The sequence below is a fragment of the Alternaria triticimaculans genome (assembly GCF_023758025.1).
Source record: "Alternaria triticimaculans strain BMP 0046 chromosome Unknown scaffold_11, whole genome shotgun sequence".
Lineage (NCBI taxonomy): Eukaryota > Fungi > Ascomycota > Dothideomycetes > Pleosporales > Pleosporaceae > Alternaria > Alternaria triticimaculans.
This window is the reverse complement of record NW_026055968.1, coordinates 491,809-514,960: the sequence shown is the minus strand read 5'-3', so window position 1 is coordinate 514,960 and position 23,152 is coordinate 491,809. Positions and strand designations below refer to the sequence as shown.

General features: G+C 50.9%; 5 protein-coding genes across 5 annotated transcripts; 1 reads left to right on the top strand and 4 right to left on the bottom strand.

Annotated features, from left to right (window-relative positions):
• Window positions 1–596: 596 nt before the first annotated feature.
• J4E78_007349 (uncharacterized protein) lies at window positions 597–3,428 on the bottom strand (the record flags this gene model as incomplete). Its single annotated transcript, XM_049367956.1, has 2 exons — window positions 597–3,124; window positions 3,173–3,428. The coding sequence occupies 2 exons, from the start codon at window positions 3,426–3,428 to the stop codon at window positions 597–599; spliced, it is 2,784 nt and encodes a 927-aa protein (XP_049220277.1).
• Window positions 3,429–11,170: 7,742 nt separating this feature from the next.
• Window positions 11,171–14,666, bottom strand: J4E78_007348 (uncharacterized protein; the record flags this gene model as incomplete). The annotated part of the gene is made up of 12 exons (XM_049367955.1): window positions 11,171–11,493; window positions 11,544–11,650; window positions 11,704–11,827; window positions 11,877–12,059; window positions 12,113–12,149; window positions 12,204–12,347; window positions 12,465–12,774; window positions 12,824–13,041; window positions 13,090–13,330; window positions 13,380–13,846; window positions 13,944–14,308; window positions 14,354–14,666. 12 exons carry the CDS (start codon window positions 14,664–14,666, stop codon window positions 11,171–11,173), a joined length of 2,832 nt encoding a protein of 943 aa, XP_049220276.1.
• A 1,216-nt stretch (window positions 14,667–15,882) lies between these two features.
• On the top strand, window positions 15,883–17,772 carry J4E78_007347 (uncharacterized protein; the record flags this gene model as incomplete). The annotated part of the gene is made up of 1 exon (XM_049367954.1): window positions 15,883–17,772. One exon carries the CDS (start codon window positions 15,883–15,885, stop codon window positions 17,770–17,772), a length of 1,890 nt encoding a protein of 629 aa, XP_049220275.1.
• Window positions 17,773–18,131: 359 nt separating this feature from the next.
• On the bottom strand, window positions 18,132–19,931 carry J4E78_007346 (uncharacterized protein; the record flags this gene model as incomplete). The annotated part of the gene is made up of 1 exon (XM_049367953.1): window positions 18,132–19,931. The coding sequence occupies one exon, from the start codon at window positions 19,929–19,931 to the stop codon at window positions 18,132–18,134; it is 1,800 nt and encodes a 599-aa protein (XP_049220274.1).
• Window positions 19,932–20,285: 354 nt separating this feature from the next.
• On the bottom strand, window positions 20,286–22,023 carry J4E78_007345 (uncharacterized protein; the record flags this gene model as incomplete). The annotated part of the gene is made up of 5 exons (XM_049367952.1): window positions 20,286–20,342; window positions 20,839–21,075; window positions 21,127–21,397; window positions 21,578–21,726; window positions 21,772–22,023. 5 exons carry the CDS (start codon window positions 22,021–22,023, stop codon window positions 20,286–20,288), a joined length of 966 nt encoding a protein of 321 aa, XP_049220273.1.
• Window positions 22,024–23,152: the final 1,129 nt, after the last annotated feature.

The window sequence follows — 23,152 nt, the reverse complement described above, 5'->3', positions numbered from 1 at the left end:
GTGCGGTTGCATTCGGGCTTGGTGGGTGCGTGGTACGTACCAATTTTGGTCTGTACCTTTGTACTTCTCATGCTGTAGTGTTGCGCCGTGTTATCAAGCCCTCATACCGTCCAATTCCCGACATCACAGCACGTATTCTGAATACAATGAGATGATCCATCGATAAGGCAACGTACGATGGTCAACATCATGTGTCGAGTTGGTGTTGCAAGCCGTTGAATTCAGAGTACGTGCTGTGATGTCGGAAATTGGACGGTATGAAGATTTCATGACACGGCAGTCATGCTGGAAGCTTTGGAAAGCATATTGCAATAGTACAAGGACCAATATATTGATAAGAAAATAAAGAATAGAGAGTTGCCCCCACAAGAGCCCTCCCATGGTATCTCAAGAACCCGTTCCCTGGATACGATCCCATACACATATCCAATCAAACACCCATGAACGCCATGTCTACATGCAAACCGCTTGCAATGAAGATCCAATCCAACACTATATCCAACTAAACAACAAGATGCCACCTCCGTTTAGATAAAGCCGTAAATGAAACCTAAATGTCAAAGATCCAACAACACGTACACTCAGCCGTCCCAGTCTTACAACTCAAACCCAAACTCGCCATCCATCTTCCACGGCCCATCAACCGTAACAGCACCCTTCTCGCTGTCAAAGTTACCAGTCGCACCAGCCTCACCCCGGCCCAGCACAACAACCTGGGCAACAGTAACGCTCTCCTCATTCGCGCCAGCGTAGCCAAAAGAGCCCGTAGCGCTGAACTTGGCGCCGTCGTACGAGAAGGAGATTTCGCTCATAGAAGGCTGATCCAGACTCTCGCCGTCGTCAAGGTACAGCCGTCCCGTCGCCTTGCCATCCGCATCCGGCGCAACGATGATCAAGAAATCTTCTTTTCGCAGCGCTTTGGTCGTGTTGGCGCTGTTGACACGCTGGGGCACAATGCTGCCGCCGCGGATGTGCACGGGAATGTCGCTGTAGCCTAGGCCACTACGCGTGACGTTCTTGCCCTCGCCTTGGACCTTGGCGTACGTCCAGTAGTCGTAGAACGTGTCTTGGGGCAGGTAGAAAGTGACGGTGTCGGAGTAGTCTGTTACAACGGGTGAGATGAGCAGGGCGTCGCCGTAGAACCATTGCAGGTCGATGCCAAATGTATTCGCGTCTTCGGGGTAGAGGAAGAAGAGGGGGTTGATCATGGGCGTGCCTTCTTTGGTTTGGTAGTACAGGCCTGTGTAGATGTAATCGAGCAGCTTGTAACGCGTATCGATGGCCCGCTTCGCGGCCTCGGCGACAACGTCCCAAAGGTAGAATTCTTGGTGGATGGCGCTGATTTCCGCGTGGTTGCGGTAGAAAGGCTGGAAGGCGCCGAGCGTGGCCCAGCGCGCGCACATGTATTGGTCTGCGTTGCCGTTGAAACCGCAGACGTCGGAGCCGACCATGGGCATTTGGTGCATGGAGACGAAGGAAAGCATTTGACGAATGGAGATGCGGTAGTCGTCCCAGGCGGAGAAGTTGTCGCCGAACCAGTGGGCTACCTTGCGGCCGGTGCCGGCGAAGGTGGAGCGGGTGAGCACGAAGGGACGGAGGGCGGGACGGCGGGCTAGCATAGACTCGCGGGTTGTGGATGCCATCATGTTGCCGTAGAGGTTGTGGGTGTCGTACTGCCAGCTTCCGTCATAGTTGGTCGTGTTCATTGGAATGGTCTGGCGCGAAATATCACCTAGATGGCTGTTGATACCGTAGGCAGGCTTGAACCATTCGCGGTCGGGGAAACCCTTCATACCACTCGGGCTATCGTAGGTCTGGCGAGCAGGTAGAGACTGGAAGCCACGAGCCTCAACAGACTCTGTGCGTGGTACGGAATTGGGCTCTACATCACGGGCCTTGTTGCTGTAACCCGGCTGGAAGGATTCTGGGAAGCCAGGAATCGGGCGGCCGGTGTTGGGTCGTGGCGCATTAGCAGGGTGAGGAGGAATATTGTCGTCGATGGTTTGCTGGCGAGGGTTGCAGGTTGTGACATCGTGACAGAAGCTGGAGGCCTCGTTCATGTCGACCCAGATACCATCAATATCGATACCTGACTCGGGGTTGAACTGAATGTTCATTTCATCAGTCCACCACTTCTCCGTGTTGGGGTGGAACCAGTCGGGCCATGCGACTTCACCGGGCCATTGAATTCCGAGCATGTCGGAGCCATCGGCGGCCTTCAAGAAGACGTCCATGTCGTGACCCTTCTTGTAGCTGAGGTACTGACCGCCGACGGCGTGGACACCCGGGTCGAGAATCAGAATGTATCGCTGATCGCGCGAGTGGAGTGTTTGTACAAGCTCACGCATCTTGGAGAGGGGGAAGCGCTCGGGGTCAACCGTGAAGTCCTCACGAAGATACATGTAGTCAATATCAGTCCACATAACTTCGAGGGGAATTCCAGCTGTCGAGTAGTTGCCGACGACTTCAGCGACCATGTTGACGTCCCAGTAGCCGTATTTGCATTGGTGGAATCCAAAGGTCCAGTATGGGTACATGGCGGAGTAGCCAGCTATGTCGGCATACTGCTTGGAAACCTCGGCGGGCTTGCTACCGGCCATGAAGTACAAATCGATGACACCACCGATGGTGTTGTACTCAAGGTACTGGCCGTCATCGGCCTTCTTCATTTCGACTTGCATTGGGCTGGAGTTGAGCATGAAGACGCCATGGGTGCCCTTGTCGCCACGGTGGTCGAAGTAGACAGGGTGGGTTCCGTACAGGTTGGCATTCCTGGGAATTTGGGGAGACTCCGCGTTCAGTAAGACACGCTCGTAGTTCTCCGCATTGAAGCGGAACGCGTCGCTGTGCTCACCAAGGCCGTAGAGGTTGGGGTTATCGGGCAGCTTAGTGCGAAGGCGGACATATTGCTTCTCGAAAACCAGTGGCACAGTGCCAATGTCGAACAAAACCTCGCCGTTGTCCCTGCGCGTCACATCGAAAGAGAATGGACTGGTCTTGAGGCCAAATTTAAGCGCCATGTTTGCATCGCCGCGCCTCTCGAGTTTGGGGCGTGGGAACACCTCTTCAGATACTTGGTAGACTTGCTCAGCGGCATCGTAGATCTTGACATGTAGACGCTCGTCTATTTGATGTTAGTAGGCGTGTCCAAAGTAGAGATGCTGATACTTACTAGTTTGGTACTCAACTAGCAACTTCAAGTCCTTGATGTCATCGCTGTATGCGTTGCACGCATCTCCAGAAAGGGTAAGGTCGGCAGTCAAAGTGTCCCCGGTCTCGACTACATTTGAGGCCGTGTAGCCGGGGCAAGCATCAACTGCGGCCCTGCGAGTGAGAAAACTCGCGACATCGGCAGGGTCTGGCGATACAGGAGCCGCGTATGTGAGGCTCGAACAGGCGGCAAGCCCGAGCAGAATAATATTGATCATAACGATGTTTATCAATATTACCCAAGGTTGGAGAAGCGTTCGGGTAAGAAAGAGGAAGAGTAAGGCCCGTTTGCCTAAGAATATATACGTGGGGAAGACCTGCGTGGAAGGGCCGTGCCAACATTCACGATATCGGTAGCCAAGGGTAATTCTGAGACCACAGTCACCGCTTGACCCACAAAATGCTCCTTCCGGCCTGCGTTGGGCCACCTGATGTCTACCTGGGGAGGGTATTCATTGCTAAAGCACAATGACGCGATGAACGGTAGTATTATTCCCTCCGCTGAAGTGAATGTGGGGAATAACAGTTGTCATGCAGGAAACCGGTCTGGGCCAGGTACCTGCAGGATTGACCCATTTATACTGCAACAAACCAGAGCTTTCCGCCAAAGGTTGTACATGGGCGCGTACACGATACAAAAAAGCATGTTGTTTGTTTGGATGCTAGCATCTCGCTAGGAAATGACGGATCGCCAAATCGTGGCCAGGACCGGAAGTCCGGCCACCACCAAGGGAGGGTCCGGGGTAGTGCTCAGTTGGGCGAATACTCTTCCTGGAGTGCATCGCCACACTTTCCGCCCGGCGCATGCATGCCTGCCAATGGATGCTCGGTGCCCAGGTGTGCCTGCGGACCCCGAGTGCGATCGTCATATTTGCGGGCGGCCTGGCTAGGAGGATGCCCCCGTGACGGCCAAGACACCATCGCGGTCAACAACAGGAAGGACGCAAGAAATTTGCTCATGGAGAAAGTGTCGCGAGGCCCGCTACTCAAACATCTGAGGTGTCTTCGTGACGTCGGGAGTCTTGATCAGATCAGTTGCGAGGCTCGCGTGGACTGCGGGGGCGCCTCTTCCGCGCTAAGCCTTTTAGCGCGCTGTGGAGTGCCGTCACCTGGACTCAAAGTCAAGTAACGGCATCTTACTCTTCCATCCTTGAGCGCGGGTGTGGCTGTCATCTTTCTTTCTTCCTTGTTGCTCTTCCTTCCATGGCCCACACCGCTTCCACAGGGCTTGCAGCAGCGCCGCTAGGCATCACGATGCCCTTGTGACTGAGTTGTCAACCTTCCCGACCTACCCGGTTTCTTCCCGATACAATCACCACCAGCTCGATCGCTGAGGGCCTCTTCCAGTGGTTCTGTTGGCATCTCACTAACATTCACAATCACGGAAGCCTTCACGGGAATAAAGCAAAGAGAAGGAACTAGCGAAAGCTTGGAGCTACAGGGTTGCTTCTGCGGCACGAACGAACCTAAAGCCGATTATACCCTCCGACAATCATGCGCTTCCGCAGTGCATACCCTAGGCGTTACTCATTCGACTATATACACTCCAAGGCTCCTCTTTTCTCGTTTCACCGATCCATCGGCCGAGCGGCATGTTACCATCTTCGCGCGCGCTGTTGTCCGCTATACAATTCAGAGTTTGGTGTGTAAGTTTGGGGCGTTGACCTCCGTCTCGCTAGACACACGAACTTTGTTAGCCGCCGAGTCATGGATGAACTGGTGCGAACGGACGCACGGGCTGCTCCCCATCTGTCGATGTTGTTTTAGGCGCCGCCATCGTTTCCGTCTCGATCTCCCAAGATGCAAGACTGCGAGAAGACGTATCGGATCCGAAAGTTGCGAGAGTACTATTAGAAGAGTAGGTGGGTTTCTGAGAAGCATTAGACTTGGCGCAAAGTATGAAACACCAGCCTTAACTCACGGTCGAAGTTGGGCTGGTCATCACTGGTTGTGAGGCGGTACAATCTGGATTGTTCGTGCTTGAGTACTGATGCGTCTACATCGCGAACCACGTCTCGACTTAATACTTTCTCATTCAAATCCTCTTGGGCAAGAAGCGTGGCCGCAAGCTGAGAAATCGGCGTAGTTGATTCGAGGCCGCAAGAACATTTTGCCTACATTACGAGCACTTGGATGGCAAAGAAGGCCGCAGAAGGGGTACGAGAACTTCTATGAGGGACTACACTGTTGTCAGTATAGTTTCTCTGGGCAATGCTTCATCGCCATGGATCGTGTTGGGATTGGAGGCCACAGTTGTGGCTACAATATGAGAACAGTAAGTAATGTGTCGCATCTCATTGTATTGTAGCCTGCATGTAAGGTCCAAAAAACTGAAAGCCTTGCCATTGGAGGCCGCGTTACGCCGACGTTCAAGCCGCTCCGCTGTTATTGGAGGCCACGAGAATTATCCATCAAGTGTTTCTTATTCACGTACCTTGCAGTAGGGTCAATTCTACGTGATCATATACGCCATGCTATTGGAGGCCACGTCTGTAGAGTAAGAAAGGAATGCCGGCTGTCTGTAGGCGTGAGCTAACCAAATCGAGCACTAATTAGCGATTGGCTGTGAACGAAGGCCGCGAGAGAAGAGCTCAGCCTCAGCGCATCATCTGCCTCATGGATTTGGATCTCGGAGCACCGAACGCTATTTCAATCTACTCTACACCCTATTGAAATTGTCTCGTACCATCAGAATGCATCAAGTAACAAGGAAGCATTTCCGTAACCCTGGACGCCATTGGTCGCATGCGCCACAGTCGGATAAGTCATCTCCCGAAGTTCACCATGCGCCAAAGCATTCTCGTCTTAGGGGCGATTGCAACAAGAGTTTCGATGAATGTATCGAATTTCCAACTGTTCCCCACAATATTGAGTCCTCATCATTTTTGGAGGTTGGACCAGATTCTTTGACAAGTGTGGGTGACGCAACACAACATATGAAAGACAAGGTCGTCTACTGGTTGAACGATAAACCTTGGATGCGGCCATGGACACAACCAGAAACATCACAGGGTCCCGCACTGTATCCATATGTTAGCGAAGAATCCCAGGAGCACATCGATGGGACGTCTGGTGTTCCCAACTATGACGCATGGTACGACGCCTTGGATTCTGCATATTACGTGCGCAAATCCAAGTTTTATCTGGACAGACTGGACAGACTTGTATGTTCTTCAATAAGCTGGCGTCGACATTTAGTACTAAGACTGAAATAGTTTGCAATGCTGTATGACGAGACTGCAGGTGTGCTCAGTTCAGCGCGGCGGGATGCAAAGGACCCGTGGTCAAGTATCTCAATTACATACTATCGGCATGGAAAACAGAACTTGCTTCAACGTGTGCATCAGTTCAGATTCCCTTGCAGAGAGACTCCATGCATTCGTAAGGGACGAACGCGACAGCGTCTCATCGCTTCCAGCGACGCCATAGCACAACAAGATCGTCTCAATTTTGTGGATATTAAAGACTTACCAGTCAAGCGCGTTCGTGCGGATTTCAGCATATCTTTCCTTCTCAAATCGGCGAATGAGCACTTGAAGGGCCGCAAAGCTCTCGTAGCCTGGAAGGAAGGTGCGGGGCTGAGTAAGCCGTGGAGGCGATGCAATAGAGTCACGATGTCTGACTCGAGAATACGAGTCATCTTGAGATGTAGCGATCAGTCTTTCTACAACTCTCCACTCTGGCTGCCTCAAGCCTTCATCCGATCTCCAACGCGGCAGCGACACAACGACAGGAAGAGGACTCTGGTCTCCGTGAAACGAGCTCGCAGGCTGAACAAGTATTTTGAGCCACTTCTCTTGCGTGTCGAAGAAGATAAACAGGGTTGTGAGTCATATCAGTCTCAGCGCAGCTTAACCAGGATACAAGAGCGGATACCTGCCGATCTAGGCAACGCAGAATTGCCTGCTGCATACATGAGGCTCCTGTGGGGGAGTGGGTCAACTCTCAACGGACAGCTTGATCGCTTCCTCCCCGAGGGCTTGATACTCCAGTCGCACTGGTGCGTTTCTTCTTTCCTGCGGAACGATTCCCATGCCGATGTATACGCCGTCACCGACATTCATCATCAGCACGGACCCAGCCCAGAGCTGGAGCTTCATTCGTTTCTGACAGACCTTTCTGGCAACTCGGTTACATATGCGAAACGGAAGCAGGAGCGTGTGTACAAAAGTGATCATTGTTTGGGGCGATTCTGGTACGGGGAGAGACGCATGTTGGTGATACGACTTCCAAAGCCTGTAACGCAATACCGCTTGCAAATGGAGGATTTTCCGAAGCTGAAGGGGATTATAAGTCGGACAAGGACGCAGTTTCGACACCCACATCGACTTTCGAGTATACCTACGTACGCTGAGGTGTTGGGTACGACCAATCACGACCCGCAGTCACCACCTTTGAGCCAGCAAATAAAAGAGGAAGAGGCCCGTATATTTGAGCAAATCAATGAGAAAGTGCGTGAGAAGAAGTCTAAGAAGCAGAGAGATAAGCGGCGTAGTGAAAGGCTGGTCAGAAGGCTGGCCCAGCAGACACCCGCCTGATCTCGAACAAAATGTCAGGGTGTGGAAACGTGAAGTTTTAGGCCTTTTGAGTTTTATTTTTCTTAAAATATACAACGAAGTAATGGGTTTTGTGCATCATGGCACGAAAGGTAGAATAGAAGTCAGCATCATCTCAACTGCCAATGAACGGGCAGGCCCTATACCAAAGGCAACATCTTACAAAGAATACGCACGTAAATGACCGGAATATCCTGACTCAATGTGAATTGAGCCCTCTGGTGCGCTTTTGTGGGGATGAAGAGTAGTTGTGATGAAAATGACAACAAGTCGAGGAAGAAAATGAGTGACTGAACGTGAAGGAAACAACAAACAAAACGGTCGCATACCCTCCATGCCAGATGGTCTTTTTCACCTCTTCGATGATGTGGAAACGGTTTACTACTCCGCTTCCCCGCCGAGACGGTTACATCAAAAAGGCTCTGGCACAGTCCTCAACGCCCCGAGGTATACTTGCGCACCTCCATACATGGAGGATTTCGAGCTATGATCATGCTGACATGGTCGAGTCCATTCGGCAGCAGGAGCATCCTGAGTCTTGGTACTAGGCCCGGTACTCTTCTCCAATAAGACGAGATCGCTTTGACCTCCAATCGTGATTCGCAGAACTTATGTGGATGGTGTCGACAGTATTAGCCGCTCTTCTTAGCATGCACCTCCCGTACGTGGCGCCTCAACGAGTCTTCTCGAAGGTATGAACGCTCACAAATTGAGCATGGAAAAGACTCCCTAACTGTCTGCACAGTACAGGATCGCTTCTGGTGTCTTCGGAGGTCTTTTGGTAGCGTGAAGACTCGCTGGCAGGCGTCGCATTGATTTGTCGATAGGAGAGCAGTGCATTTGCGGTGGCGTCGGTGGTGCCTGTAATGAGCCTCTTTCGTAAAGCTAATTTTGCATGTTGGGCATGACTGAACCATGTAAACCGAGCTGATTTCTCTCTTGCCAGTAAAAGCGTCGTCACAACCCAGGCCACTACTAGGGGGACTTGTAGAATTAGATGACCTGGGCTCGGAGCTTACAGGAGTCGAAATACTTGGATATCGATCTGTTGCCAGCCTTAACGCAGTGCCTGGGGCTGAAACCTCGGAGAAATGGTTCATGGAAGCGGGGGAGATTGTCGGGGTTGTGAAGTTCTTGTGAAAGTGCGATTGGGAGTTCTCGGCCATAGCGTCATCGGCCGACGCACTGATCTCTGGTGTAGGGAAGTTTTGAGGTTCGTGAGCAGGCCAGGTTAACGGATCGATGTCAATGAACTTTTCCAAGTCGAAAGACTCAGAAACAGAGGTTCCCAAAGGAACACTCTCGCAGGTGTTGAAGGCTGGATAGCCTTCCACATCCACAGGGTTCACTGTACAATCCGTCCACCATAGCAAGTCACTTTGTGAACACTCATGATTATCTTCCCGAAAAGCACCAGGTATCTGAAGCGCGGCGAACGAGGCTGATCCGTGTATTGGGTCATCAGGATGGTATTGTTGGTCTCCTGCTGCACAGAATGAACAGTAACCGAACTGTTCTAAGCGATGATCACTATCGTACCATTAGCATCTCAGACTGTATATATGGGGCGGGATGCGTACTAGTGGGTGCAGTTGATGGCGTAAGCGGCCTATACCCAGGCCGCCTCAGCTATTGATGGTCGTTGATAGGGATGAGCGGAGACCTCAAGCGTTGCTGAGATCTACGGGAATGCGCGTGCGTTGATGGTGTTGTCAATCGTAGGGTCCGGCTAAGTACGGCCCGGGGCGGCTTCGCCGCCCTCTTGGTCGAGATAAAGGTCTAGCTAAGCTGCTAACGATCTTGGTGAGAAGATGATTCGGTTTTGCGCAAATTGTTTTGATGGGAGAGAGGGTAGGACAAAAGGCGGCGGCATGCCATAGATATGGCAGCTGAAGTGTTGCGCTGGCCGGACTGAGAACAGAAACCCGCGGACGTCATTCAACGCTGATTGGTGGCCGCCATGTGATGTCTGCCTGAAACCGGTCAAGGCCAACACTAACTTGATCGCGACTAGTCTAAGGTCCTCTATACGCACAACCTAATCTCTCTGTCTTTCGCGCTTAAGCCTAAGAGGTCTTTTTACATACTTTAGTTATATATATTAAAAAAAAAGATATTTAGTAATAGTAGTTTACTAAGCTATTTATTTAAAGTAGTTATTTTTATATACACTTATAGTAGCTAAGAATAACTCTATAATAAATATATAATAAGTTATTATAATAAGTTAGTATAATAAGTTTTATAATAGCTTATATAGAACTAGAGTTAAAGCTTAACTAGTAAGTTTATAAAATACACGTTTACTACTTTTTCTTAAACTTTTTATTATAATAATAAATAACTAAATTATTATAATAATAAACGCTTAGTTTATTATTTATTAACTTTTTAGCTTTTTTAATAATTTTATAGTATTATTTTTATATTTATATTTTAATTATTTACTATAGTATAAAATCTTTTACTACTTACTTACTTTTTTTAAAGTAATACTTAAAAAATTAAAAATAAAAAAAGTATAGCTACTTTATTAAAATATAAAAGTAGCTAAAATAATTTTATATATATTTAAGTAGCTTAATAATAGTATATAATTAGTTTATACTTTAAAGTAGAGTTTTTAATATTATAGTACTAAGTTATTTTTATTTTTATACGTAAAAGATAGCTATAATTAAAATACTACTTTTTTAACTTACTACTAAGTAGTAGCTAATAAATTTTAAAAAAAAGTTTTTAAAAAAAGTATAGTAGTAAAAAGTAAGTTTAGTAAATATACTACTTACTAAGTTTAGTATATAACTAGTTTAAGATAGTTAAAGTAGTTAAAGCTAGTATTATAAGTTAGTTTTAAGCTTTTATAATATTTACTATTTATATAAAAGAGTAGCGTTATAAGAGGAAAAAATCTACTTCTAGACTAGCGCCTTAGTAAATAAAACTAGGTTTACATTAATACATTAAGGACAACCTAATCTGTTGCAGCCCCTAACTCCCATATCACGGAATGAGCTAGAAGCTTCCATCGGAATTCTAAAGAATCAGACGCCGGGTGATCACAGCAACGCTGAATGCTCACAGTCATGCGACTCTTTGACTAAAGAAATTGTGCATTTGTGTGGAAGTAATGATAGCATAGACTAGAAGACCTGTTCGTACCAAGCAGTCCGCAGAAGCCATGTCGCGATTTTGCCGACACGAAGTACCTTGGCGACTGCTTTTCTGCAGATGGAATATGCAAGCATCAACGCCACCAAGGCCTCGAGGCATGCAAAGGCGCCGCCCGGCAGCCTCAGCATGAGTACCATCCTTAGCCATTTCCCCTCCGCATTTCCCCATCCCGTCCAAGTAGCGCAAAGCCAGTCCGACCTCCTCCACCATAGCAGACTGCCTTCTCCGACTCACTTGTACTGCTTGCACAAGTCGAGACTCTCCTGGGTAACCCCGTTCAGAATCCTCCGCGCCTCTTCAACCAGCTCGTGGAGCTGCTTTCGAAACGCCTTGCCCTGCTCTGTGTCGTTGTCCTTTCGGTTCTTCATACGCTCGAAATCCGTCTGAACGTTTTGCAGCATCTCGTTCAAGTTCTTTTTAAGCTCATCACCGGCACGCTTGATGGATTTCTCTGCATCGGCCTTTGCGTAGCTGGCGATCTGAGCAAAGGGGCCCATAGGACCGGGAATGGCTTCTCGGAGGTACTGGTGACGGGCCAATTTCATGGTCTTGCCTACATTGTGGAGTTAGTCGATGAGCGCGCGTGTATCAGGGTGGACATACCTTTACCCGCAGCCTGCTTGGCGGTGGCTACAGTATATATGTTCGACATTGCCCGTGGAAAGTAATCGCCTTCGCTGCGTAGTTTGATGGCGCGGAGGTGTACTTTGCTGCAGGTAGATTAGCGACCGTGCATCTCATTCCTCAGCAAAAATACACTTACATCATCCCGTTTTTGAGAATCTTTGCCGCCGCCGATACATGCCGATCGATTTGCTCAAAGAAAAGGCTGACATTCTCTTTGAAGCAAGCACCGTATGCATCACAGGCTAAAGCCTTCGGATCGTCTGTCCAGGTAATTAGTCGAGGCTGAGTGATATCGAGCAAGGAGCTTACTCTTCAATTTGGTGTCCAGAGCTGTTATAATCTCTTTGATGTCTTGGGTTGCCTCGGCTTTGAACAGCTCGCATGAATCATCGATGATAGCTCGGAATGCAACGTCGATATATGGTCGGACAGGCCACATGAAATCCTCGTTCCAGTCCATCGCAATACATTTCTTCTTTTGCACGTAGATACCTGCCGTGGATCAGTACCTTATGTGCTACTTGATGTGAGGTAGGGCAGCTTACCTTTCTTTCGACATGCAGCCCTATGGCTGGCAGCATTCTGACAAAGTGTTAGCAGAAAGACGGACATGTGTATAGCCAAGGCGCAGCTTACCATATCCTCCCACTCGAGGAGCTTCTTCATTGCCTCCTTGTCAAATCTCGTTTGCAAAGCAGGATCAGCTAGCTGATCGTGGAGGAGCTTAATGTCTGTCTTGTTAAATTTGATAGCTAGTCGCTTGATGCATGTGTCAATGTCCTGTTACCGTTAGTTGTCTCTCATCCCCGAAGAACTAATGACTGATTCAAATACCTTCCGAGCTAGTTGTATGATTCCAGTAAGATGGTTCACCCTTGCCAACGTGGTTGTGCTAACTGACATCTGCACGATGTTCAACAGCGTAGGCACAGTAACCCTGACGAAATGATCCAGGTCTGAAGTCCTTCCGCGGGAAGACAGAGTATAGACATGAGAGCAGAGAGCTGGGATCTGTGTTTGATCGAGCGTCATGGTCGGAACAGACAAGGGGTCCGTCTTGTCGTACCCGCGGAGATGACGCATGTACATAAGGTTCGACACACAGTAGATGGCCGCGATAGCATCGTCGCCGGTGTCCTCGCGATAGTTTTCGCTCATAGCTACTGTCACTTCCTTGTTGCGCTCCACGATGAGGATGTCCTTTTTTCTGCAAAAATTAGTCTTCTTGATCGTGTTACGTATTGGATACAACCTACTCTTTTGCTAGGTCGTTCTTGCGCGAGGTGAGCTTCTTCTTGCGTTTCTTCAACGGCTTGTTTGCCGTGGTGTTACGGTCGATCATGTTGTGACGAATAGTGTTATCAATGTTTTGGATATCTTTCTCGATCTCGGTAACTTTGTTGGCGATGACAGCTAGTTGGTCTTCAGCGGTGACGTCCATTTTCAGCGTAGAGTTGATCTCGTCGTTCAGAATCTAGCAATTGTTAGTACATATCCTGATACTGAGTTACAAGTGCCTTACATCAGACTTGGTGCCGACGAGGATAACACTACCACTTCGCCTTCGTCGAAAGGCATCGACGTACTTCTGGCGGAAGGAGAGGTCGTTCGTGATGCGATCGATCTTCGCGACGACTATGGTCATTTGGCAGCTCTGCAGATAGCGGTCTGCAGTGTCTCTACGGAAGTAGTTGGAATCAGAACTTCCGGGAACGTCGGAAATGATAACGTTCTGTTGAAGGATCGGTGACTTCGAAAAGACCCTATAGTACGTCAGTCATATAATTTGGAACGCAGTATGCCATCTCTTACCGGTTGATTCTGACAAAAGGCCAAGGAGAGCAGGTCAACGGCTTCTCTTGGAAGCTTGCGTTTGTAACTTCCTTGGTGAACGGTTGATACATCTCAATGAGATTTTCCGGGGTACTAGATTCGAAGTGAATTGACGTTTGGCCTGGTTTGACGAAATACTGGTGCATCTTCGTTGTCCAAGTAGTCAGCTGCTTAATGACTTTCTGGTCCTTGGCTGATGTGGCCGTCGATAGGAACTTCTCGATAGTTCCACACTCTAGGCGATCTGCGAAGAGAATTTGAAGGCATTCGCGTGCTGTCTTGATCTGATCCAGCTCTTTGTCGTCCAGGTCATCTGCATCTTGTCGTTGCTTTTGCTTCACGTTGTACCACTGCGTGAAAAGGTCGGTGACCATCTTTATGCAGATGGTGACATCAAAAAACTCGACCTCGGCAGCGTATGCCTTGGTCTGACTCGGAGGTGCTTGCTGGAATTCTGTAATGACGCACGTGCAAGCGCTTCCTCCGTCACTCTACCAGAACAGGTTAGCATTATAAAACTCGCATTCTTGCAGACGAACTTACCTCGACGTTGAGATTGATCACGCCCAATAGAGCGTTTAGCAAAGCCGATTTGCCTGCTCCAGTGTCTCCAGCAACAGATATTCGGACTACTTCCTGATACGGAATCTTGTTGTTTCGCAAGATCTGCTTGCGCAGGTGCTTCGCTTCTGCATCATCATATCCATTGTTCATTGCCTTGGTGATATACTGGTTGATAGTCGACAATAAGTTTTTAGCAGTAGACTCTGTAAGCGTGAAGCCTGGATGGTAGAGCGGCAATTTGGGTCGGGTTTGTTGATCTGGGTCATAAGCCGGTACTCGATCGTCGCCATCGTCGGAATCGTCGTCATCGAGATCAATGTCTGGTTCATCTTCCATTTCGGCAGCTGGCAAAGTTAGTTCATTGACGCAAAGCCCCGTTGTACACATACCTTTTCGCTTGGTCCCCGCTACAGCTGCAGCCGTAGTGACATCCGGATCTTGACTTAGGTATTTGGGATCCCAGCTGGATATCTCTTGTTTGGCATCGGCCTCAAGAACCTTCAACTTCTGGATGTACGGTGAAGCATGTTGCTCTTCTCCAGTAGATTCGTTGGTCAGCGATGATAGATCGATTATCTCCGTAGCGTCAGTCGTTGCCAGAGCGGGTACATCTGGTACCAAGAGCTCTGTTGGTACCTCAGGCTCGAACAGAGGTGACTCTGTGCCATCAGGCGTAGGGGTCTTGGTGTCGTCGATATCCATTTGGGAAGTAGCGCACCCGTGCCGGCAGTTTCACGTTCACGACTGCAGGTTTGAGTGACGAGACAGCTCGAAGGTAGATGGGGGAAGAAGTGAGGAGGATGAGGAAGAAAAGTGTCAAAAGAAAGGCTTATGTATCAGCGGTCAAGCGCAACTGAAGGTGGGACTGCAAGCTAAAAGTTGAGTCCCTTTTGTACACAACAAGGTAAAGGTGAGAGACTGTCAAGACGCAATATCTCGAGCACACATACCATGCTAGCGATCCGTAGTGACCTCGTCTGCGAGACGGTAAGAGCGCAATAAGCTCCTCCGAACCCAAAGTCATCATGTATGGTATGCTCAAGGCGTGCCAACTCCAACAGATGATACCAGATCATAGCTTCAAGGGAACGTCTTGCTACACAGCACGCGTGCAGAAGTTCGGCGCTGCCGACTTGATGAACGAGATCGCGGTGATACTATACCTGGCTGGCGACGTTCTATGCTGTGAAGCCATGGCTTCCCTGGAGGTCTGCCTTTACTTGTCTCTATGGGCCGTCATGGTGACTGAAGGATCCGGAGTACTCGCCGTCACCACGGATACGGCAGGCAGGCCTGGTGCCAGCATCTCGTGTAGATCCAGGAATGCAGACCCAATGAGTGCGATGCTCGATCGAAAAGATGTCTGGTCGACCCTGAGGTCATGCGCTCAATCAATTGGAAGTGGCTGGAGATGTGGCTCATGCTGTAGGAGACGTGGTGCAGGCGTCCTACTGGAGCCAGGTGCATCGCACGCTAGTTGCTGACCTCTATACGCCCCAGCCGAGGGAAGGCGCTCTGGACCCTGTCGATAACTTTAAACCTCGTAAAACTTCCGTGTAGCTCCCAAGCTTCCTCCCACCCTCTCCAGCTCTTTGCGCGACCGTGGTTGCATCGTGATGCGTCGCCATGGCATTCCCACGGAATGCGATACGCGTCAGCGCCAAGCGGATGGTGCCGATTGCCGCCCCCTTAGCCTCTTCGGTCCTCCCGTCGGGCTAGACAGGGAAACTCGCAGCCATGGATGCTTGGAAGGCTTGCGACAGCGCCGAAGGACACTTTCATTGTCTCCGTGGGCAGTCTTTCCTTTCCTGAGTTTCATGTACGAGACGCAGATGCATACTCCAACGGCATCGCATTAGTCTTTCAGCGCTTTGTACGCGACTTTACATTCTTTTACAACCTTCAATACGCGCCCACCATGGCAATTCGCCCGCTCAATTCGAGCCTCATCTTCGACCGGCGCGTTATACTCGCTCTCACGGCTGCCGTTATCCTCGCCTTCACGTTCGCCTTCCTCTACTCGCCCGACCTACGTCCCAGCTCGGAATGGCTACCACCTCTCAGCTCGAAACCTACCTCCACCTTCTCCGCGCCGCTCAAGAACACCGAAGACCCCTACATCGTCGAGCTAGACTACCTAGCTATCAAGCCAAACGTCTCGGACAAGGTTAGGTTCTACTGGAACATACCATATGCCGCAGATGCAGGAGGCCAGAACAGATTTCGCGGACCACAACCGGTGAACAGGACATATGGCGTTGGTCGAGGTGAGAAGCCTCTGGTGTGGGATGGATCATTGGGCATGTGCCCAAGAATCCAGAAGATTGATCCAACCCAGCGAAACAGGGAAGATATCTCAGGACCGGACGTTCTGGGTATCAAGACTCGTTCCACCGAGGATTGTCTGAGCTTGAACGTCTTCACGCCGATTGACGCTGAGGCAGGCGACGACCTACCCGTTTTGGTCAACATCCCCGGTGGTGGCTTCCATCTCCCAGGACGCAGCAATGGAGGCGAGATGGTAGAGAAGGCGCGACGTGAAAAGGGCGTGGACGGCAAACTCGACAAGGGCATCGTTGTAGTCACCATGTACTACCGCAACGGCATCTACGGCTTCCTCTCTGGCAAAGAGATCGCAAAAGACGGCGACTACAACAATGCGCTGCGCGACCAGAGAGCGGCGCTGGAATGGGTCCAGAAATACATCAGGTACTTTGGAGGCAACCCCGACCACGTAGTCATCATGGGCACGAGCGCTGGCGGCGCGTCCGTGATGCTACAATTGACGGCCAACGAAGGCGACAACTACCACCCTGTCCCGGGTGTAGGCCGCAAGCAGCTCTTCCACGGCGCCATCGCCCAGTCCCCCGCGAGTCCGACCTTCTTCACCCCCGACCAAGCCGAGAAGTTCTACAACGAAGTCGCAGATGGACTGAACTGCACAGACATCGCATGCGTGCGCAACGCAGCGACAGGCGACCTCTACTACGAGAACTACCCGATGAACTTCCCCGGCCGCGACACACCCCCACGCTGGATGTGGGCGCCAACCACCGAGCCCGCCGGCGGCATGTTCACAGCGCCCGCCCCAGCAGCCATAATGGCAGACCGCTACGCCAAGGTCCCCACCATCATCGGCTTCACCTCGAACGAAGGCTCCGACCAAGTCAAAAAGACCACCGATAACGAAGGCGAATTCAAATCCTACCTCAAAGACCACTACCCCCTCCTCACCGACGAAGACCTCTCCACCCTCGTATCAACCTACCCCAACGACCGCCACTGGCCCGACAGCGGCGCTTGGTGGGACGCCGTCGCAAAAGCCCAAGGCGACATCCGCTACATCTGCCCTACCTACCTCGCCTCCAACGCCATGTCCCTGCACAACCCGCCCTCCGTACCCACATACCAATACCAATGGGACGTAATGTGGGGCCCCGACATAGAGAACGGCTACGGCACCAAGCACGCTGGCACCGTCGGCCAAGTCATGGTGCGCCGCCAAAACGAGATTTCGGACTACTTTATCAGTTTTGTCAAGTTTCTTGATCCGAACCGCGAACACGAGGTTATTCCTAGGGAGGGTGTTAAGATTGCTAAGTGGGAGCCGTTGGATAGTACGGGGAGGCGCATGTTCTTTACGAATATTAAGGAGGGTGGGCAGAGGGGTGATGGCCAGAATATGTATGGCAAGATGCGCACGGAGATGAGGGGGAGGGATGATGAGAGGGAGAGGAAGTGTGGGGTTATTAGGGGTATGTTTAGGAGGTTGCAGTTTGAGGGAGTCGAGCCGCTGAAGTTGGATTGAGTGAGTCGGGGCTGAGGTGTGGTTGTCTTGCATTTGAAGGGGTTTCGGAGTTGCATTCGCGATATAGATTCTTTTTTCTTTCTCGTTTGATGTTGTATGAATACCATATTCTTTTGCATGTTCAATGTCGGTTTTAGTCATGGGATTCAGTTCGAAATGGAATCTTCAATTGGTATAAAACGACGTGCTAAACCCCAGACTAACAGAAATAGATCCTCCCAGATACCCGTCAGATACCCGTGGTTGACCCACACACCCACATCGACATCCGTAGCTTCCGCACTTTCGCGAATCCTTCATAACATAAATACTGGTTCCTAGATCCCTCCGTGCTGATTCCAGCGCACGAACATACTCTCTTAAATCTTCCTAACATGCTCAATCAACTCCGCCACGTCATTATGACTCAAACTCTCATCGTCAAGACTCATACCCAGCTCCTGTTTCTTCTCATCAAGATTCTCCCTCTTTCCGTCTAAATCACGCTGCGAATCGCGCTCCAGAGGTGTCGCCTTGGTTTTCTCATCCCTCAGCACCCGCAAGTCGCCCGTCTCGACTGCAAACGGTGATGCAGGCGGCGGGCTGACCATATCAGCGCTCGTTTTCCTTGCGTGCTCTACGACTTCTTGCAGATCGGCGTGTGAGAGACTGCCGTCATCGACACTCATGCCGATTTGCGCTTGTTTCTCTTCCTCCTCGCGCTTAAGACGGTCGATTGGGTTTTCAGAAACGGGTCCGAGGGAGTCTTGTTGTTTGGAGTCTTTTCTGCTGACCCAGCGGACGAGCTCGTCGACGTCGTCGTCGGTGATGTGGCGTTTTTCTTTGATGGGCTCGATGGACTCGCGGCTTCGGGGGCGGCCTCGCTGTTCTTCTTCGTCGATTTCGTCAAAAGTTTCTTTGACTGGAGTGGAAGCCGCGGATTCGCCGCTCGTGCCGTCGTGACGCTTGAACCAGCGGCCTAGTTCAGGGACGTCGGAGTCATAGTGCTCGCCTACGTCGGAATCTAATTCGGGTCGTTGGAGGTTGCGGCGTACGGGGCCGGCTTTGGGACCGTCGCGGTGCGATATCCAGCGTACGAGGTCGTCTGCGTCTTCTTCCTCGTCTGAGGATACTTCTCTGAGTTCGCTGTCGGATTCGGTTGATGCGTCGCTGTATCCTGAATGTGCGTCGTTCAATACGGCAGTCTCTTTGGCGTCAGATTTCCTGCTGGCAAAGCGAACAAGGTCTTCAACGTCTGATGGCCCCAGGCTCTCATGGCCACTGTCTTCTTTGGCTTCCACCACGTCGCCGCCCTTTCGTCGTTCACCATCGCTAGGGGGATCTCGTCGGCTAACCCATCGTACTAATTCGTCCACATCGGAATGATCGATGCTCTCATTGTCACTTTCATAACGAGTCGTCGATGCTTCTCGTTGATCTTTCTCGTTGTCAGAGGAAGCTGTTGATGCGCGATCATTGAACTCGACCGGCGCACCATCCTCCCTAATCCTCTCCATGCTCCCTGCGTCCTTGGTAGTCATCCGTCTTACTGTCATCCGAATTCTACTTCCAATTCCACCTTTTCCTGAAGCGTCCTGGTCGGTTGTTCCCGGGTGATGCATCTGGCGTTCGGCGTGTTGAGACCGCCATTTGTCGGCCGCATTTTGCTCCTGCTGGCAATCTTCTTGCGTGGCAGTCTTCATCTGGTCTTGAATCCTCTGTTGGAAAAGCATGCTGCGCAGGGAATGGAATCGTGCCATGTGCGGCTGTTTTTGTCTGGACTTTGCGGACTTATCTCCGCTGCCATGCGCCGAAGACGGCTTAGAATGGCCAGGGTTTTTGCTGGTCGTCTTCAGGGAACTTCTGCTTGGTGATAAAGATGAAGGGCGAGGCGCCTGGGCAGCGACGTGCTTTTGCTTGTCTTGGCGAAATTTCTGGGGGTCGAGTGCTGGCTTAGTGTGTTGTTGAGCGGCACGTTGATCTTCTTCTTCGGATGGGTCTTTTTCTTCGCTGCTATCACTGTCCGATCCTTCGTCGCCTAAACCTTCCAATATTTGAGTGACTGCTGGGGACATCAAACTGTTCATGCGACCGAGTTGCTTGCGCTGGTCTTGAGGTATCTGATCTATATTCGTAGCTGGCGGCGCCTTCTGCGGCTGGAGGTCGAAGTATGACGCCATGACTTCTTGAGTGGCCCTGTCTCCCCAGTAAAGATGATGCGTGTTTGAGGTCCGAGGATGCCAATGGGCCAGATATGGAGCGGGATAGAGAAGAGCTCAGGTGAGGGCAGTGCTCTTGGAAGGCTTGGAGGTTCTGCAAAGTGTCGGGCTCGCAGACAAGCTAACCTGTTATCGCAAGTCTCTACCCCGCATTTTATGATGTCACGCCTCATGAGTGGCCGGGCGCGCTGATTCAGCTGACTAGTGCAGTGACGATCGGCGTGGCAGGCTTGGGCGACATCACCGCTTTGAGTTTGAGATCTAGGGCTCCATGCATGGCGCATCAGTTGCGACAACCGTTGAGATCGGAGGCTTTCACTGGCGAATCTGGTTCGCCATAGGTGGGATCTGACCACCGATGAGGCTGACATACTTGACGTGAGACGGCACGGCAGGTCAGCTTCATGCATCTTCCCGTCTCAATGACCGGTGCTGTCGCGCACGGCTCGATCCGCACGATCTATGTGCATGCGCTAATGAACAAGGTCAATCTTATCAACGTTTCGACATTGCTTCCCAGGGTCTCCCCTTTATCAAGACTATACTACCGGATCCTCATGCCAGACATTTCCAGCCGATGATGCACTTTGACGACTCTACGCGACCCGCTTTGTGCGTCTGCCGTACTGCTGGGATGCTTCGGCCATGTTGAAAGCTAGAAGATTCGGTGTGCTATCATGGAGAGTACTTTCATCGATCGCGCCCTTTGTCGCGACGCCCGCCATGCTTTCGCACAACCCTTCCACCGGCCATCCTTGACCCATGAAGTACGCGGCTAAACCAACGATATGAGGGGTTGCCATGCTCTGAACGTGAGGGCGGATAGTCAGCGCGCGTCACACCGACACTTATCTGGGAGTGTACTTACAGTTCCAGAAATCGTATCGATCGATTTGCCGATCCAAGTGCTGGTGATCTCAACGCCGGGTGCCAGAATGTCGACTATAGGCCCATAGTTGGACCATTCGATGAGAGTATCGTTAATGGCTGTAGCACCCACGGTGCAGACACTAGGTTCAGATGCCGGAGACGAGTATTTAGCGTCGCGTCCCTCATTGCCCGCTGCGACACCAAGGAAGATTCCCGCTGCAACGATGGCAGCGGCCTAGATCGTTGTGAGCTGAATGTCTGATAAAAGACGGAATGGGTTACTCACAGCATCATTCAGGGCCTGCATCTTACGCCCTCCAAGACTCATGTTGGCCACGAAACCGTTGGGACATTCTCCAGCCTCACTACGTTTTGCTGCATCGGTAGCAACATACTCCATACCCGCAAGTACGCCTTCGGTTGTACCAGAACCGTACGAGTCCAGTACACGGATAGCGAGCAGCGTTGTCTTCTTTGCCACGCCCCAAGTCATCGAGCCGATTGTACCAGCCACGTGAGTTCCGTGACCCATGGCGTCGATCATGGTGTCCTCACCGCTGAAGTCAGCTAAGAATAAAGCCCCTTTCAATTCGTTAGCACGTATCTCTCAAGCCGAACGGTTCGTACATACGCCCTCCAAATTCTGGATGTTCAACCTCGATGCCTGTGTCAATGACGTATCTGCGGTCGATTTGTGAGCGAAGTTCACATAGGCGCGAATACGGTTGGTAACGTACGCGCATGTACCCTCCCCAGCACTGGAATCGAATAGATAACTCGTTTGATACGGCTCGGCATGAGAGATACGAGCTAAACCCCACGTAGAGTTCAACTGTTGCACGATCTCATTGCTATGGACCTTGGCGCTTTGTTCGATATACTCAACCTGATCAGGTTAGTTCAGGTACATTAATTCAGGCGTATAGCTTACATGCTCAGAAGCCTGGAGTCGAACAAGTTCTTCCTCGGAGATACTTCCGGCAAATCCTCTGAATCCAGGCATTGCGTATTCGTAGTCGGGTTTGGTAGACATGGATGCCACCAAGTCGTCGTGAGCTTGCGTCGCTACGTCGCCCTTCATCTTGACGATCCATCTCCCGGCGACGGCATCTTCGCCATCGACTCTGGTCAACGGGGCAGCAACGACCAACGAGATAAGAGCGAGCAATACTGGAGTATACATTTTTCGGAGCCGTTCGAATCGAATATGCTGGGAGGGATGAGCAAGGGTTTAGGTTTCAGAGAAAAGGTGAGAGGTCGGATCCTTCACGTTGAGTTGTACCTGCATCAGCGGCAGAACCGAAGCTTAAATACAAATGCCGTACAACCTATACCAGCATCAACGACGGCCGGCTCCTTCGAGAGCCAATGGCGCAATTCGAAGGACCAGTTAGCAATAGCGCTCGCGCGTACGCACAGGCAGTGCAACCTCTCACGGACCACGTTAGGGCATGCTCTGTGGCGAGCGCATGCTGTTTTGCAACACCAACAAGAGCACGAAAGATACCGTTATCTGACAGCGCGCATGCTGCTGGTCCATGGGTTGATGGCATGGGTGCACGCTTCACGGTCCTTTGATCTTACTCGTCTGGCGTTATTTCGACGGGCCGGATGCTCAGTCGTGTAGAGCTGTGGTTGTTTAGATCGCACAATAGGTCTATCAGAGCTTTGGTGTTTCCCGCGGATGGTACATAGTCACCTTGAGGGGTATATGGCGTCCAGATAACCAGAGGGTAGGGTCCAGTCCAGATCCAGCACTAACGGACCGTGACCACGGGAAGGAAGTTGTCTGAGACCCAATGGGCTTGGACAAAGAACCGGTTAAAGGCCGTGTTACCTCTAGCGAAGCGCTGTGCTATGTGGTCTGTTATGATGCGGGTTCCTACATGATGTTGTCGTTGTACCCGGTGGGCGCTAACTTTCAGCGTCTTGTCGTGAGACATCGACGACTGGTATAGAACAAGCACTCTTATCAAGAGCACCAGAGTTACCCTTTGGATTGCCGATGCACTGGGAAATGTCGATGGGTCTGCCAACGAGTCGTGGGGTGTAAGGACTCATTGGGTGCATGCGCATACGGCGATTGTCAAAGAGAGTATTGGTACGACTGACAGAGCGTGTCCGCACCAACAGTCCATCGGTTTTGTTGACAGTCATCCCTTGGCAGGATCGCGGGTTTGCGCATGATGTCTGGCAAGATTCTGCAGTCTCTAGTCAAAAGTACTGGCAGGTGCGCAACTGTGTTGGCTAAACCATACGGTCGGGAACATGGTCGCGCAAGGTTTGTAGCCTTGCAGTACACAGTTTATTAA